Genomic DNA, 16,513 nt, shown 5'->3' with positions numbered 1-16,513 from the left:
TATTTATTGATGAGTGGACAAAATCATGGAAAAAGACGTCTACCCATTGCTCTCATCACAGACACTCTAGACTGCTTGAACTGTGCTAAGTATTTCTCAACTATGGACATGTAGCAGGCTACTGGCAAATCAAAGTTGACAAGGATGACCTGGAAAGGCTTCCTTAATAACATATGTTAGCACTCATGAGTTGAAAGTTGCGCTGTCTGGACTATGGAACACCCCAGACACCTCCGAGTATGTTATGGACAACTTGCTTTGGCACCTTAAATGGACCCTGTGCCTTTGTTGTGTGGATGACACTGTCATTTTTTTCGAAGACCTCTGACAACTGTGTTAAGCCGCATTTACACTGGCTACGGGACCACATGACAATTGGATTTTTTTAATTTGTTATACTTATGATAGGTGAAGTTCAGAATTCATATATCAATTACCCACATCAGTTAGATACAATGTTCACAATTTCTCAAGAAAATTGCCATTTAAGTTTTCCAACCACCTTTAATATGCTACAGTAAGATCAGTTTTCTCATGAGTAGTGTGTCTTCACAATAGAGTGCTCAATTATCAAGTAGAGGGCTTAGGTCTGATTCCCAGTAGATTCAAATTTTCCAAAAATGGTGTGTGTTCGACAAGCATTTCCATGAGGCATAAAATACATAAACATGGAAAAACACGGGTAGCGCTTGAAGATGGTAGCTGCTGGTTGAGTCTTGTTTAGGTCATTATTTTATTTTATTTTATTTTCAATTCAGTTCAAAAAGCTACATCATTTAAATATAAAATACTTCAAAACTATGCTAATTAACACATATTTAATGGTCTTCTTATTTCTGATTATGTATCCTACACAAAAATCCAGTTTTCATTCCAGATATAAACAATTAATTACTGCTCTTTTATAAAAGATTGTCAATCAACTTTGTTTAAAACAACATTACAAATTAAATTTTTAATGTACTTTATGCCACACAGAAATGCTTGCAGAACATGCATCTTTGCTGAAAAATTTAAATCTATGAGGAAATAAATTCAGGTCCCCCCCAATAGCATGGGAGCACTCCACTACAGAGCTACAATGGTTGTCAAAGTTTGTCCTTAATTTAGTGTAGAAAAGATAGTCAGAAAACTTCAATGTCGACTTTCTTGAGAATATTTTAGAGTTGTGTCGAACTTTTTTGGATGATTGATATTTGAGTTCTGAACTTAATGTACCATAAATATAAAAATTATATAACAATCCAATTGCTGTGTGCTCTCTTTGTGAGTATAAAAATGTGTTTCCGTTCACAACATTGTTTGAGAAATTTTTCCATCAAAGTTAGAAACATGTTGGCAATGATGTTTGTTGTTCATGTGCCTGTCTACACTAGTGGCAACATTTCTATGTTATTTATTCACGTAATCTACTATGATGAACTGGCACCAAACTATTCATATTGTGTATTAGCATCAAAATCTTTGCTATGATAGGTGAAGAGCAAGAATTAATGATGTGTGGTGCTGCATTAATAATATTCAACGAAATAAGTAGATGAAGAAAAAAATGTAGTGGTCATTGGTTCAACCCCCCTTCCCCTCAAAATGATGAAAAGAAAAAAAGTTTGTTGCTTGTCGCATTTTTACTGTATAATTATAGGAGTACTTCAGTATCACACATAACATTTTAATGTATTATTTTTTTTACTACTGATTCTATTCACAACACAGTTTGCAGAAAGTATCCACATATACAATTGAATGTGCCTGCAAAATTATATCACTGTGTGACTCATAGTTCAGGTCTGGGCCCACGAGAAAAATAGGTCATGGTGGGTATGTCACAGCATGTGACACTGCAGGTTTTACAAGAGCCAGCAGCCATCTCTGATGGTGAATGAGTAACTATTAAGATGAGTTTAATAATTCTTGACTGTGTGCTTCAATGCATGCAAGCTCTTGATAGCACATGACAAAGTTAAGACCTTTAGTGGGTACCATTTAAATAACATACTGATTTCCCATGGGCCCTGCTTGGATCCAAGCATTCACAAAGTATGGCAGACAAGCCAACTAGTGTGATGTCAAAAGTTTGTTGCAGGGCACATAATTTTTGCAGGCCACAGTTCAGATGTGACATCATAGACATTTAGAAGCATGAAAACTTTGCTTTTGCTTAAAATGCAGTGCTAATTACACAAATTATATGCAATAATTGTTTGATAATGGAAGCACTATGCATCTTCCAACAAATTTCAAGCATAATTTCAAACCTTTTCTAAACTTTTTCTTGCTTACATGCTTAAAGTCAAATATTTAACACATTACCAGTATAGTAACTCATTTGTAAAGTAATCAGATGTTTGAAGAGAGATTGAGTCTTTAAAGAATCAAAGGTTTACTGGCACCATAGATGATGTGGCGGGAATGACATACAGCGTGAGCTGAATCTGGAAGATGATTCTGATGTTCATAACTTCACTAGGATGTCACCATCCAGTTTTGAAATTCTAATGAGTATTATAGGGCCATTTATTAAAAAAAAGACATAAATTTCAGAAAAGCAATTCATGTGAGGTATGCTGTTACTCTTCAGATCTGGCAACAGGATATGAAGGATGCCTATCAAAACTTGCATCTTTATACTAAATATCAAAGCCAGCCATATCTCAAACAGTTCCTGCAGTTTGTGAAGTAGGTCAGAAAATAAACAAACACTAGCCCTGCAAAGCAGCATTTCATGGGTAATAGACCAGAAATAGTATTTCTCTGTTCTGTACCAACACAGTCACTGAACACTGTTTTTGTGCTCCCAACCTGTTAAGAACATTGGTAGCCCAGCATTAGCCATGAACAATGTTGGGAACATTGCTGCAGTACATGTTTTGAACTTAGTGTAAAGGCACCTTTAAGGTGTATTCATGTTGTAGGCCTCCACCTAAATCCAAAAAAGTGTCTCTTTGTTGCACAAGAAATGAAAATTTTGGGGCACCCAATTAATGGTGATGGTGTCCATTTTGATCCAGATAAAATAAGAGCAGTCACAGATTATCTGAACCCTAGGTGCAGTTGTGATGTGAGAAGTTTTCTTGGGAAGTGCTCACACTGCTGATGACTTATAAAGGACTACTGCAAGGGGGCACATGTGTTGCAAGAACTAATGCACAGGGTCACCAAATTTTCCTGGAACAAGATCCAACAAGGATCTTTCCTTGTCCTTAAGGAGGCACTAACATCTTCTCCAGATCTAGCACTGTGTGATGAGAATGCCAAGACAGAACTTCACTCCACAGATGAGGTTATGGGATGAATGCAGCTCTAGTGCTAATTCAGAAAGTGCTGAAATGATGGCAGCTTACACATCATATTACTCTCCAAGTCTGAGCTGAAATATTCTACAACTGGGAAAGAATACATTGCAGTTGTTTAGGCCATCAGGAGATTCTAACCACATTTATTTGGCAAACTATTCACTATTATGATGGACCATAGATCTCTATATCGGATGATGTAGCCCAACGACTGCATCATTTTTGGAGTGCAATGTCACAGTGGTATACAAAAGTGGACATAAACACAAGGATGCCAACTGCTTTTCAAGGAATCCTTCAGTGGAACACAGTAGTGTGGATGAAATCCCAGTCATTACTGCAGTAAATGATATTGCTACTAAACGGAGAGAAGATCCAACACTACTGAAAACCATAGAGGGCCTGGAGGAGGAGGATGCAACCAAAGAAGAATTCCAGTTAAGAAACAGAACATGGTATAAAGGAATTATGATCTGATAGGGTGGAAATGGTTGTTCATCATCCCAGCTCAACTACAACCGACTATCCTGAAGTCTTTCCATGATGTTCCAATATCTGGTCACCTGGGATTTGTGACGATTCTAGACAGAATCAGATGCAGTTATCAAGGCTGAGTTACCTACTGATCTGTTAGAGACTATGTGCGTCACTGTAAAGAATGCCAGCAGTGGAAGCATATGTTAGAGCTACCGCCATGAGATTTGGTACCAATTATGCCTGCAGCAGTGGTATTGCACTGAATTGGAATTGACCTCTTGGTGAGGTGCCTGAAATCAACAAACAGGAATCACTGACTATCTCATCTGATACATAGTTACCAAAGGTGCTCCAACCACCAAAACTCCAAAAATTGGAAGGTTACTTGTAGAAGACATCATTTTGAAGCACAAAGCACCATGTGTAATGATTTCTGATCATGGAAAAGTTTTCCAATCAATATTGGTATCAGAGGTAACTACAAGTTGCAACATTAGCTACAGTATGACAACTGCCTGCTAAACAAGATAAGTGACATTACATAACACTTTAATAGAACATTAGCAGATAAGAGTCTTGATGTAATCAACGGTGGGATACAAAACTGCCCAGCATGACACTTGTGTATAAGACGATGAAGCAAGACACTACACACATCACATCATTCCTTCTGCTTCACAGCTGTGATGCTCTAACAACAGTGGATACACTGTTCACATTTCAACCAGATGATACTCAGGATGACTACATGAAACACTTAATCATCAGAGCTGAAGAAGCAAAGAGCTGGCTCACATACTTACCCTGGATACCTGAGAGGAGGACCTACAGTGCTGTAACACGATGCACCAGCCAGTGAAACACATATCAAGAGATCTGGTATAGATTTTTATGCCTGTGCAAAAAGTAGGACTATCAAAAAGTTACTGAAATGCTACTTTGTGCTGTATCATCTCTTTCATCACTTGTCTGACTTCACAGTTGAAGTTGAGAAGTATAAACCTTCACTGAGAAGACAAAAGTGCAGAGACAGCAACAATGTCCTCCTTATGGAGTCGTACTACAATCCTTAGGCACTCATCAATGAATAGGACTTCCCGTTTGAGGCAACTGAAGACCCACGCATAGATCACAAAGCTTCAGTATGAGGGGCCTTTGAGTGCTGCCATACGAAGGACCATTGACATAATCTAGATTCAATGTGCTGCAGTTGGCTCCACTGAGTACTTCTGAAACAGCAAGTCATCATTTCTCCAGGAGAAGGAGCAATGCTGTGAGTTGTCCTGCATGCAGCATGGCATAGCCTTTAACATTGCTGGTTCATTTGCTGTGGGTTGCCAGTTCAAACACAACCACCAGTAATTATTTTTTATTTAGTGTGTATCACTGCTGGAATGTTCTCAGAATTTATTGTTTGTGTATTATGGAATATTCAATATTTATATAAATAGCAATAGTCTCCATCCAGGAGTGAGATCTATTACGTCTGTAGGTTGGTGTCTACAATAAATATGCTTTCAGCACTAATGTCGAAAATTCACTAATGACCCGGTTTTCAGATTTGGACTCAATTGTGGTTACAACATGACAATATGGCAGTGAAGGCAAAGGAAACAAAATTAAGATGAAAATTTTAGAAAAATTAAGTAATTTTACAATTCTATTGATTTTCCAATGGCTAGTTAATACAAAACTGTTTAAAAAGGCTTATTAGTTAGGAATAAAATTTTGGATACCCAAGAGTGGAAATTATGCTTCCCTCAGCAACATGCTGACAAGTAACTGATTGTTTACACAGAAGTTACAGGACTTATGAACCCAGAAAAATAATTGCAAAATTATGGAAAACAGTGATGTTAAAAAACTTATGGAGCAAGATGTGAGAAAGATTAGTGGCTTTCGATAAAAGACAGGGGGTTAGAGCTTTAATAGTTCCCATAGAGAGCATAGTGCATTCTACATTATCTAGAACACCATGAGAGTTAGTAGCTGTTGACTTATGATGTCATTTGCTTATTCAAACAGGAATTGAAAACATGTTTGTAGAATACTGAATAACTTTTAAACATTTGTAAAATTGCAACCTATAAAAAGAGCTAATACAAAAACAGTAGTAGAGAAGCTACAACAAAACTGTTTTCCAGAGGTGAGGTTTCTTAAAGGGCACTATATCCATTAATAGTACACAATTTGTTTATGAGACATTTATGTAGTGCTTGTGTATCCATAAAAAAAAAATAAATAAATAAATAAAAAATAAAAACTTCTAACTGACTATTTATAAAAGTAACTTCTTACCTGTAATGACATTAATATCAGGAACATTGTCAGGTGACAGATCTACTGTTCTGGCATTGCGTTCAAATGCTTCTCTGAGTATTCTCTTCTTACTAGCTGAACCACATAATCTGTACAAGCCTGTATTGCAAAAGGGATGGAAAATGAATTGAAGGCAAGAAAAAAACAGGTAATTACTCATAAATGATTAATTACACAACTCATTCTGGTTACATATTTAAGATTAATATTTTTGCAGACTCTACTAAATGTTATATTTTTTTGTTACTACAGCACTTTATATTTTAGGACTGTGTTAAACTGTACTCATTATATGTAGTGCCATGTAGACAAGTCTCATTGTATAAATTAAAGTTTTCTTTTTTAATTTAAAGAAGGGAATTAAATAAAGTTTGTTGTGATGAATTAATGGAATGATTAATCAATAATTACTTGCAAATGAGGAAAAATAAGCTGATGATTATCAAATGACTGAGTTGGCATTACTCTTTTTGCATTCTCCCTCTTTTCTGAACATTCATGATATGTTTGTAGTGAATATTATGTAATACATTCCTCTTTATTTCTTTGGTATTAACCATTGGGACATAATTTTCTTTGGTCTGTAGTAGTGTATAAAAACTTTCACATTAATTTTATTGTGAATATTTACAGGACTGTTAAGGATAGTGTCACATAAAAGTGGAATATTCTAAACCAACAAATAAAGGAAAGATAATGTCATGGACTATACATTCAAGAATGAAAAGGTACATAATTTGAAATGCATAACAAAATGTAATACCCAAATGTTGATTATTATCATGAGGTTTTCTAAACCTGCCTATGTGGAACCACATACTTTATTTACTGAGTTATTTATATGTCCACAGATTGAGTTATAATATTTTCTAGAGCTCTGGAACCTAGCTAGTTTTGTGAACTACCTTTATTTTTCTAAATTTTACTCATTTACTTCTTTTTCTGCTGGGAATTACCATGTTTCTTCATCGGAAGTTTTGAAGTCAGTGACCAGCTATCCATAAGTACTGGCCAAATAAGAAGTATGCTGTCTTTCATTATATATTACTGTCTTAAAATGATTATGAAAATAATGGGATCTTTTTTAAATAAGCATCTTCATGAGCTGATACTGCTGAGAAGCCATGAATTTTACCTGATGTTTGTCACATTGTACCCAACCACACATTACATATGTGTCTGTATAATTGAAGACATATATATGACAAAATACTGCATCTGGACATGTTCAAAAGAACAGACACCATGCCTTCATATAATTAAATCTGTCAGTTTAACTGTTACTCTTCAAGCATAAATTATGACGAAGATTATGTGGACACCTTATTGGAGACAGTAGAACTCCAATTTACATAGTTACTATAATGGCAAAGTTTAATGAACAAATTCAGTCATTTGTGTTGCAGTACCACAATTGCTATCCCATTACAAATCACAAAACTGTTAGATGCTATACCATATGATGTTTTGTACAAAACTCAAAACATGAATAACATATTTCAATTCAGCTTTGACTCACTACAGTTAGAACAATCATGTTTCCAAAGCCACTTCCATTATTTTGAAAACCCTCCATATTTACACTATCAGCCCAGGTAACACTACTAATTTGTTTGTCACTGAACATTAGAATTAACACACATATAATTCTTAATAAGGTGACAAAGGGAGCCCAAGACATTTACCACATAAAGAGTCTGTCATTTACTATAATGCCATCATCATCTTCAGTTCAGATTCCTACTAAATTGAGGTTTCAGCATTTTCTCAATATTTGCTTATGCTTCACATGAACTTTCTTAGTAATTATTTCATCAAGTGATGCTTTCTTTTTTTCTACGGAACCAGACAGAAAACAATGATGTAAGAGTGGCTGTAGATAGATGGGTTACCCAACTAGCTCAAATAGATTCAAAGCATCATTTATCATATAGATTGTGACAGAAGACCACTGGCTGACTGAATGAGTCAGACTTAGACATAACTGGACAAGTGATTGAGTATTAGCCATAGTTCTGTTCATTAACTGAGGAAACATTTTTCTAATAATATGTTTAGTATCAACAAAGACAGTCAAGAACTATAATGTGTACTAATGGCAGATATTTGTTGCTATGTACATTAAGGAATAAGAGTGTACCCTTGCGCCAATATGTTCCAAATTATTGTGTTTATTCACGAATATGGTCTACTGAACAACCTCCTGTCCTACCTTCAGCTAATGTAATGGTAATATTAGCAATGACGCCTACTGTTCAAAGAAGGTTTCATAATGGTAGAACATATGAGTGCCAGTCTGTACTGGTCACAGCACATTACTGTAAGAAGCATTTCAGGGGGCATGCCAATTTGTACATGGAATGCAAAGAACTATTCAATTCATAGATGACTTCCAGTTAACTTGCAAAGTAGTAGCTGATGTGTACTGTTTTGTCAAGATATCAGCATTGGTTATCATCTAGCAAATATCCACAAAAAGGATATCTTTAAATAAGTTAGTGTCTGTGCATGCAATGATATATATTTTGTGGATGCACAGACAACTATGTCATTACAAGTGACATTCTGACTCTGCTGGTCTGCAGAAATAAAATCATTGATGCTTATATATATCAGTGATAATTTCTTCCTGAAAGATGGCAACAAAGAAAAGATCTTACAGACAAATAACATCATCACTATCAAATCTTTCAGTTTATATGGTGGACAGCAAAATTTGTTGATGCTCCCTTCATGAGGCATGTTTCTGCTCAGATGCTTCCCATATCAAAAGCAACTTGGAAAAAAAAAAAAAAAAAAAAAAAAAAAAAAAAAAAAAAAAAAAAAAAAAAAAAAAAAAAAGTGTTATAAGTTTTAACATTAATTTTTTGTTAGTAGCTGTGTTTTCGTGGTACATTTATGCTGTGTTATGTTCTAACTTTAGCTAAGATAAATTATATTTTTTAGTTATAATTATTTTTGTGTCTTTTCCTTGATCTACATAATTTCTTTTGAAGCCAGCCTATCTAGTCCAATACTACATCACAAAATTGATGCTACAAAAGGCAAGTGGTGCAAAGAACTGCATGAAATAGCGTAAGTGTGTATTCCTACCATTTTGTTGCATATCGATGGGAAGGTAACGAAATTATTAAAATTGTTCAACAAATATAGTGAAGGCCATGTGGAGTGTTGTTAAAAAAAGACTGATGAAAGCAGAGCATCATGTAAAAATATACCATTACCACAACAAAATAAAAAAGTAACTGAGCCCTTAGAAGTATCTAACACATTTAACAACTTTTTCATACGTGTTCCAAATAACATGATAAAATAAAACACAAACATAAAATATATAAAATAAGCACACATGGAAGGCCAATGTACATCAGTACTGTCATACATCATGAAGTAGCAAAAGCAATAAAAAAGGATTAAAAATCTTTAACTCTGGAGGTATTGATGATGTCTCTGCAACAACCTTAAAGAAGAGTGCTTTAAAACTAGGGGAACCACTTATACACTTATGTGACCTCTCACTTCAAGCAGGCACTTTCCCTGGTATATTCAAAACATCCAAGATAATTCCAGTATACAAAAATGTCTCGTTTCTGTAGCTAAAACACAAGTCCTGTAAATGATGTTGAAAATAAAGACAAAACTTTAATGTGGGAGAAAAAGCCATGAAGGCCACATTTGTATGGCCAGAGGATTGCAATGTGGGAGGCCTATAAAAATAAGTTATTTGACAAGATTTATGAGGCAAAGCCCTTAGATGATAAAAGGAGGAATGAGGTGACAGAATCTATGAGGCAATTTCCTTAGATATTAAAGGATAAATAAGGTGACAGAATTAATGAAGCGAAGGCCTGATTCAGTAAAGGATATAAGATGGCTGAATTAATGAAGAAAGGTCCTTAGGCAATAAAAGATCAATAACTGAAACAGAGAGCAAATGTTGTAAGAGAGAAGGTAAGAGAGGCTTATGGTGGGGACTAAACTATTGCATGAAAACCCAGAGAAAGGTTTAGCACATATTCTGCAGCAATATGGGGAATGGCTTTCTATCCCCTCCATTCAGCTTCAGAAAGATTTCTCAAGAAGAATTAACCAAGTTAGACAATAACTTGGTGTGAAGCCCCTTGAATTACACCATGTCATTGACAGGCAGGGTCAAAGGGAAAGCAAAATGAAACTTACTAGCCTAGTACCCGGAGAGAGAGAAGTTGGTGAGCAGATGTTGGCAAAAGTCAGATATTAGACAGCACGAATCAGAGTTACAGGCTGGAGTTCGATAGCTACAAGGCTCTGTTGATCTGAGATTTATGCAAGAATTTCTGTAATCAGATGGAACAGTGCTAAGTGCTAACAGTCTTGTGTAAAGAACTTGGTTTTAGTGTGGAGGCACCTCTTTTATGAAAGTCACTTTATAATTTTAACTTCATAATAAACTTAGAAGTCACTTGTATCTCCTGAGTTGCTTAGTTCTCCTTGTCATCTTCCAATCACCAATGTACACCTCAGGGAATTTAAATCACTTCAGTCAATTGCCTGGGTTTCTTTTAGCATAGAACCTTGTCACTGGAATCCCTTGCAAAAATCATGCTCAGAATGTGACATAATAAGTTAGGTGCCTACTGTAGGCTTGGTCACGTGATTTGGAAATGACAGGCTTTGTTGCAGTGACTGTAGCACCGGCAGGAAGTTGTTGCAACTCACAATTTTCTCAAGTAATGGAGGATAGGATAACAGCAGCCAGTAATTGCAACAAAAATAGGTGCATGTAGGCACCATTCTGAGTAGGCACCCGAAATGCCTCCTGATCAAGCAGTGCACTATGCTGATTGCAAGCTGCACCAAGAACAGCAAGTGGTGACCATCACTGGAGACAGCCAGACATCCCAGGTTGAGATGCTGGGTGTCAAAATTTTGCAGCAACAGTAACCAGTAACAGTGAATCTGAGAGCTAGAGCAGCTGCCACATTGTAAGTGACATGGTTGATTCAGTCCAAGAGGTACAGCGGCAGACGCATCACAACATGTAGCAATGCAGTTCAATGTGACTTTTCCCAATGTGACACAGCAACAAGGTAAATTAAAAGTGTAACTTTTTAGAATAATTTGTCTAGATTATTTGATCTGGTCAAAATGGCTCCAACTATTAAAGTAAGCTCTTCAGCTAGTGGTAGAATAAGTGCCTCAGAAACTTTGTGTATTAAACAAAAATATTTTGATGGTAACAAGTGGGACCTGTGGGAATTTATCAAAAATATTGCTTCTGCATTTGAACTAGTGAAACAAGATGAAAACAAAATTTTACAAAAATTTTTAAAAGCAAGAATCACTGAAGAAGTGAGGTCAAGGTTACAACTGCAGTAAAGGACAGGTACTTGGGATGAAGGAAACAGGTACTAGAAGAGAACTCCTCTAACAAGAGAACTATTGACTGTTATCTATGTAAGAAATTTCAAGCTAGGTAAGTGCCAGGGAAACCAGATGAAATGTGGACATAAAGGGTTGATGAAATGCAAAGGGACTGCAGAGAAGCTGTTGGCAGGGTGGCTAGCAGAGGAAGTCTGAGGGGAGTGCTGAGTGCAGTTAATGGAAGTAATGGCTGTAGATTCTAGCACATTTAAAGGGAACTGTAGGAATACCAACAGATTAAGTACATGGAAATGCCCTCAATGTAATCTGCTAAGTAAATGTGGACTGTGTACAAGAGCAAAAAAGGTAATGCTCTTTAAATGTATGAATACAGGGCAAAACATCAGAGATAGCTGTGAAGGTGCATCACATGCACAGAGAAAGTGCAGAGTGCCAGTGCCAAGTAGAACTGGGAAAATTCAGGAAAACCAAGAGCTGACAATGACACAAAGTCATGCCATTGTCACATTAAATAAGCCCACAAATTATGTAATAGACCGAGCCACAAAATGATGTATTAGTGTTGAGCTGTGTAGAATTAAGAAATAAATTGTGTTATTGATAAAACATGGGTGCAGTTATGCCTACTAAAGAAAATGAGTATTCCTGTTGACTGTACAGCTAGAGTAAATGAAGCAGAAAGGCTTTGGCTGAATGGCATCACCAGCAAAGTGGTAAGTACAATTTTTACAGTGAAAGTACACCTAAATGTGAAAGGTGCCGGGTATTGCACATATAATTTTCATGTTTATGGGTCAGGGTAAGGAAATTCCATAAAATGGGTTGGTTGGTACAGAGTTTCTAACACAGGATAAGACTAAGTTAGATTAATTATGTGGGAAAAGTGGTAAGAATAGTTAGTAGTAGAAGAGAAACAAAAGATTATGGTTTTGAAACTGATCAGGATTTCAGTGGGAAAGTAGGGAAAGATAATGTTGTTAAAAGTGGATGGTAATTTACTGTGACATAGTGAATGGCAATGAAATTGTTATCTCAAAACAGGAGCCTGTACATGGGATGCAGCAACAGAGTCATTAGTGAGAGTGTGAAATGGCAGGTGTATAGTGACAGCAATGAATTTATTGAAGGACAGTATTCAGTTGAGGAATATCAAATTAGTGATGGATGAATTAGAGTGGCTGGTGAAAATACACAAAACAAAGTACTTCTTGATGCAACCATAGCATCAAACATTGGTGGATGGTAAGGACAGAGAAAAAATTGTGTTCTGTTGAAACTACCACCATTATGAGTATGAGCAAATGAAATGAGGCCCTGGATAATTCCAGTGGCTGATGAGCATGCTTGTGGCAGATTTACAAGGGCTTAATGTTTCGTTTTTCTAGGTGGTACAGTGTAATATGGAAGGAACCAGCAGGAGCATTATGAGGAGCTCTGCGAAATCCTCCATATGCTGTAAGAGTGTAATTTAAAGCTGCAACTGGAAAAGTACATTCTTATGGAAGGAAGTGATTTGGCCACTGCATTACAGACAAGGAAATTACACCATACAGCCAAGAACAACAAATAACTAAAATGGTTTTTAGGCTTAACTGGTTACTACCAAAGATTTATTGCTAAATTTAGCAAAATTGTGAAGCCACTTCACAAAATGTTAAGGAAATGAGCGGAATGTGAATAACATGAAAGAAAAATAATACTTCCAAGAAACTGAAGGAGAAATTTGTTAATCCACCACTACTTCAGTATCTGGACTTTGAAAAGATATTCATAGCAATGATACATGCAAGTAATGAAGTTTTGGGAAGTTTTGTCAAAAGGCTATGGAGCTGGTGAGGAAATGCAGTCACAGCATACACTTTGATGAACAAGGTGGAATAAAACTATAATATCACAGAAAAGGTACTGTTGGCTTTAAGAATTCAGTGGTAACAGACAATAAACTGTCAGTATGAATCTTCAACATAAATGAGCCACGTTTGAGACTCCTGAAGAGGTGACTGAATCATGAAAAGTACGATTATGAGGTAATCTACTAACTAAGCAGATCTGAATGGCAATGCAGATGCTCTTAGTAGAATAATGCTCAGAGAACAGGAACAAAGAGATGAGAAACAGATAGTCTGCAAAAATAATGATGCAACAACAGAGGAGAGTTTGTAGCAAAAGCAAGCAGGGTGAGTAATCCCATGAGTGTATAACAAGCACAAGTAGAAAGGAAAACAGACAGCAAAAAGGAAATTAATCTCCAAGAGAAGGAGAACATATTAAGAGAGATGTGTGATACTCCACTGGGAGACACCAAGAAATGTGTAGGATTCTCAAGAGAATAAAGTCATATAAACACTGGTGCAGATTTAAGCATTACATTTTGTAACTGTGGATAAAAGTCCTTGGGATAAGTGGATACCACATCCAATTTATGTGTTTAATATCACACCACATGACAAGAGAGAGTACAGACCATTGCAATTACTGTATAAAAGAAAAGCACATACACCAGGAATACTGCGACAAGAGCCGACGTGGGTAATTTAAGATTATGAAACATATGTGAATAGATTAAGAGTAAGAATGCAGGAAGCACGCTGAATAGCTCAAGAGTTGATATTAAAGAATAAGGAAACCAGTAAAGAACAATATGATACAAAACAGAATCCAAAGGAATTTAAGATGGGTGACAAAGTACTGCTCTTCGATGAGACATAACATGTGGCAGATATAGAACTCCAGATTCACAGTGTCAAGGGCCACATGAAGTAGTAAACAAAGATACTCTGAATGTAGTAACAAATATTAAAAGAAACAAAGTAATCAAGGTACATGCAAACATATTTTAACAATAATTTTAATTTGAGGTATGGCACATGCAGGAAGAACATCACTACTACTAGTAACAACAGTGCTACATGCAAGCTCCAATGTAGCATAAATAACAATGAATTTTGAAGAAACTAAAATACATAAGTCTTCAGGACTGTATTATAATAATCTATTGGAAGCTGAAACTTACAATACTAACTGTAGTATTGTAGCATATGCAAATTTAGATTATATAACCAAATGCTTTCAGAATGCTGGAAAATTAGCAGAGTAGAGATACACTGAAAGAACTGAATATAGAATTAATAGAGTGTCACCTGTTACACAAAAAAGTACATGACACACACAGAAAGTCACACAGCTACAGTGACTGGTACACCAGCTGATGAGCTATCATATAAGAAGGGAGAGAGGTCTGTTTAACTTTGTTGAGAAGGTATGTAAAATACTATATGGGATCCTAGATGGATCTGGTGTTTTAGAGGGTGGACAAAAATATGAAAACACCAAAAACACAACATATTACCATGTATAATACAGTGTGGGAAACCTGTTGACATTTAAAACAGCTTCCAGTCATCTTGGTACGGATAAATACAGATTCTCTAAAATTTTCAAGGGAATCTTGTATAATTCTTCCTGCAAAATAGTGGCAAGTTCAGATAATGATGATGGAAGTGGACAGCAATCATGCAACCTTCTCTTGAAAGTAGACCATAAAGGCTCAATAATATTTGTATCTGATGACTGTGGTGACCAGAGCAGATGTGACAATTCATCCTCACACCCACACAACCAGTCCTGGATGATGGAAGCTGTGTGAATAGGGATCCTGTCATCTTGTAACACAGAATCACTTTTGGGTAACATACATATACCATGAGATGTACCTGATCAGCCAAAATGGCCACATAACTCTTGGCAGTAATGTTACCTTGCAGGTAACCATGGAGCTCATGGATTACTAGAAAAATATGGTTGTCCAAATCATCACTGAACTCCACCACATTTCATTCTTGGGATGAAAACTCAGTTAGGTGGTGGAAATGGAGTGAAATAAGACTCTTCTGACCAAATGATATTCTTCCTTTGCTCCATAGCCCAGGTTTTAAGGCTTCTGCACTATGCTGCATCACTGTTGAATGGATTTGGAATTCCAGCTCACCCTGCATTTCCCAGCCTATGAAGCTCCCTTCATGTTGTTTTGGAGCTGATAGGGTTTGCAAGTTCAGAATTCAGTTCAGCAGTAAATTCTCCAGCTCTCATCCTCTTATTTTTTGTAACAGTCCTCTTCAGTGACCACAGACTTTCATCAACATTGTGACTTAGTGGATGATGTTTTTCTGCTTTCCTTGTATGAAATATAAATCATTAATATGGTGCCTCTTGAAACACCAAACACATTGGCTCCATTGGTTACAGAAGCTCCCACCATATGAGTACCAACAATCTGCCCACATTCAAATGCACCAAGCTCTGACATAATACACTAACAATTACACAGAACACAGTTCTGAACATGACTTACAAATGCAACATATTGAGGACATTGCACAGGTGTTTTTCAGTGTCAGATACAACAGTGCAACCCACAGGCTTAGCTAGCATCTCCATTTAAGTTCAAGCACATATTTTTCATGGTGTTTTAATATTTTTGTCCACTTCCTGTATGTATTATAAAGAACGCATGAAGGCTATGGAAAGGTATGCAGGAGGACTTTCAAGATTAACTACTGAACAAGTGGCAGCAGTAAGAGCCACAATATCCATGTAAAATAGAGGAATAAGTGCAATAAAAGAAAGTGAAAACATTGCAAAGTCAGGAATGGAAAGATTGAAAAGATTCATTAAGTAATATTCTAAGGAAACAGACATGGAATTCAAAAGGACTGCAACATTTGTAACAATATGCAAACAAGTGTTGCAACTGTCCGATGTATCTGGGGAAATAGAAGCAGAATCTGAGGAAATAATAAATGCCATTGTTAACACACAAAAGGTAATATTGCAGCCACACATAATAAATCCCATACAAATTTTTAAGATTTCTAAGTTTTGTAAAAGATGATGTGAAAGACATGATGTTTCCTGATCCTCTAGCCGAATCATCAGGATACCTCTTCTTAAAGTTAACTGATGTAAATCCAGTAATATCTGGAAGTATATTATGTTATGTAATAAAGGTTCCTTCAGTTGATAATAATATGTTAAACTTGTGTAGAATGTTCCCACCCACA

General features: G+C 36.2%; 1 protein-coding gene across 1 annotated transcript in view; it reads right to left on the bottom strand.

The window, feature by feature from the left end:
• The window catches only part of LOC126470820 (rho GTPase-activating protein 100F), a 334,288-nt gene that overhangs the window by 89,364 nt on the left and 228,411 nt on the right, over positions 1–16,513 (bottom strand). Inside the window, exon 14 of the mRNA XM_050098831.1 lies at positions 6,069–6,188. Coding sequence (XP_049954788.1) covers positions 6,069–6,188 — 120 coding nt within the window. The remainder of the gene's footprint in view (positions 1–6,068; positions 6,189–16,513) is intronic.

This window comes from Schistocerca serialis, chromosome 3 (genome assembly GCF_023864345.2).
Source record: "Schistocerca serialis cubense isolate TAMUIC-IGC-003099 chromosome 3, iqSchSeri2.2, whole genome shotgun sequence".
Taxonomy (NCBI): domain Eukaryota; kingdom Metazoa; phylum Arthropoda; class Insecta; order Orthoptera; family Acrididae; genus Schistocerca; species Schistocerca serialis.
Note: the sequence above shows the minus strand (reverse complement) of the source record. Positions and strands in the feature narration are given on the sequence as shown.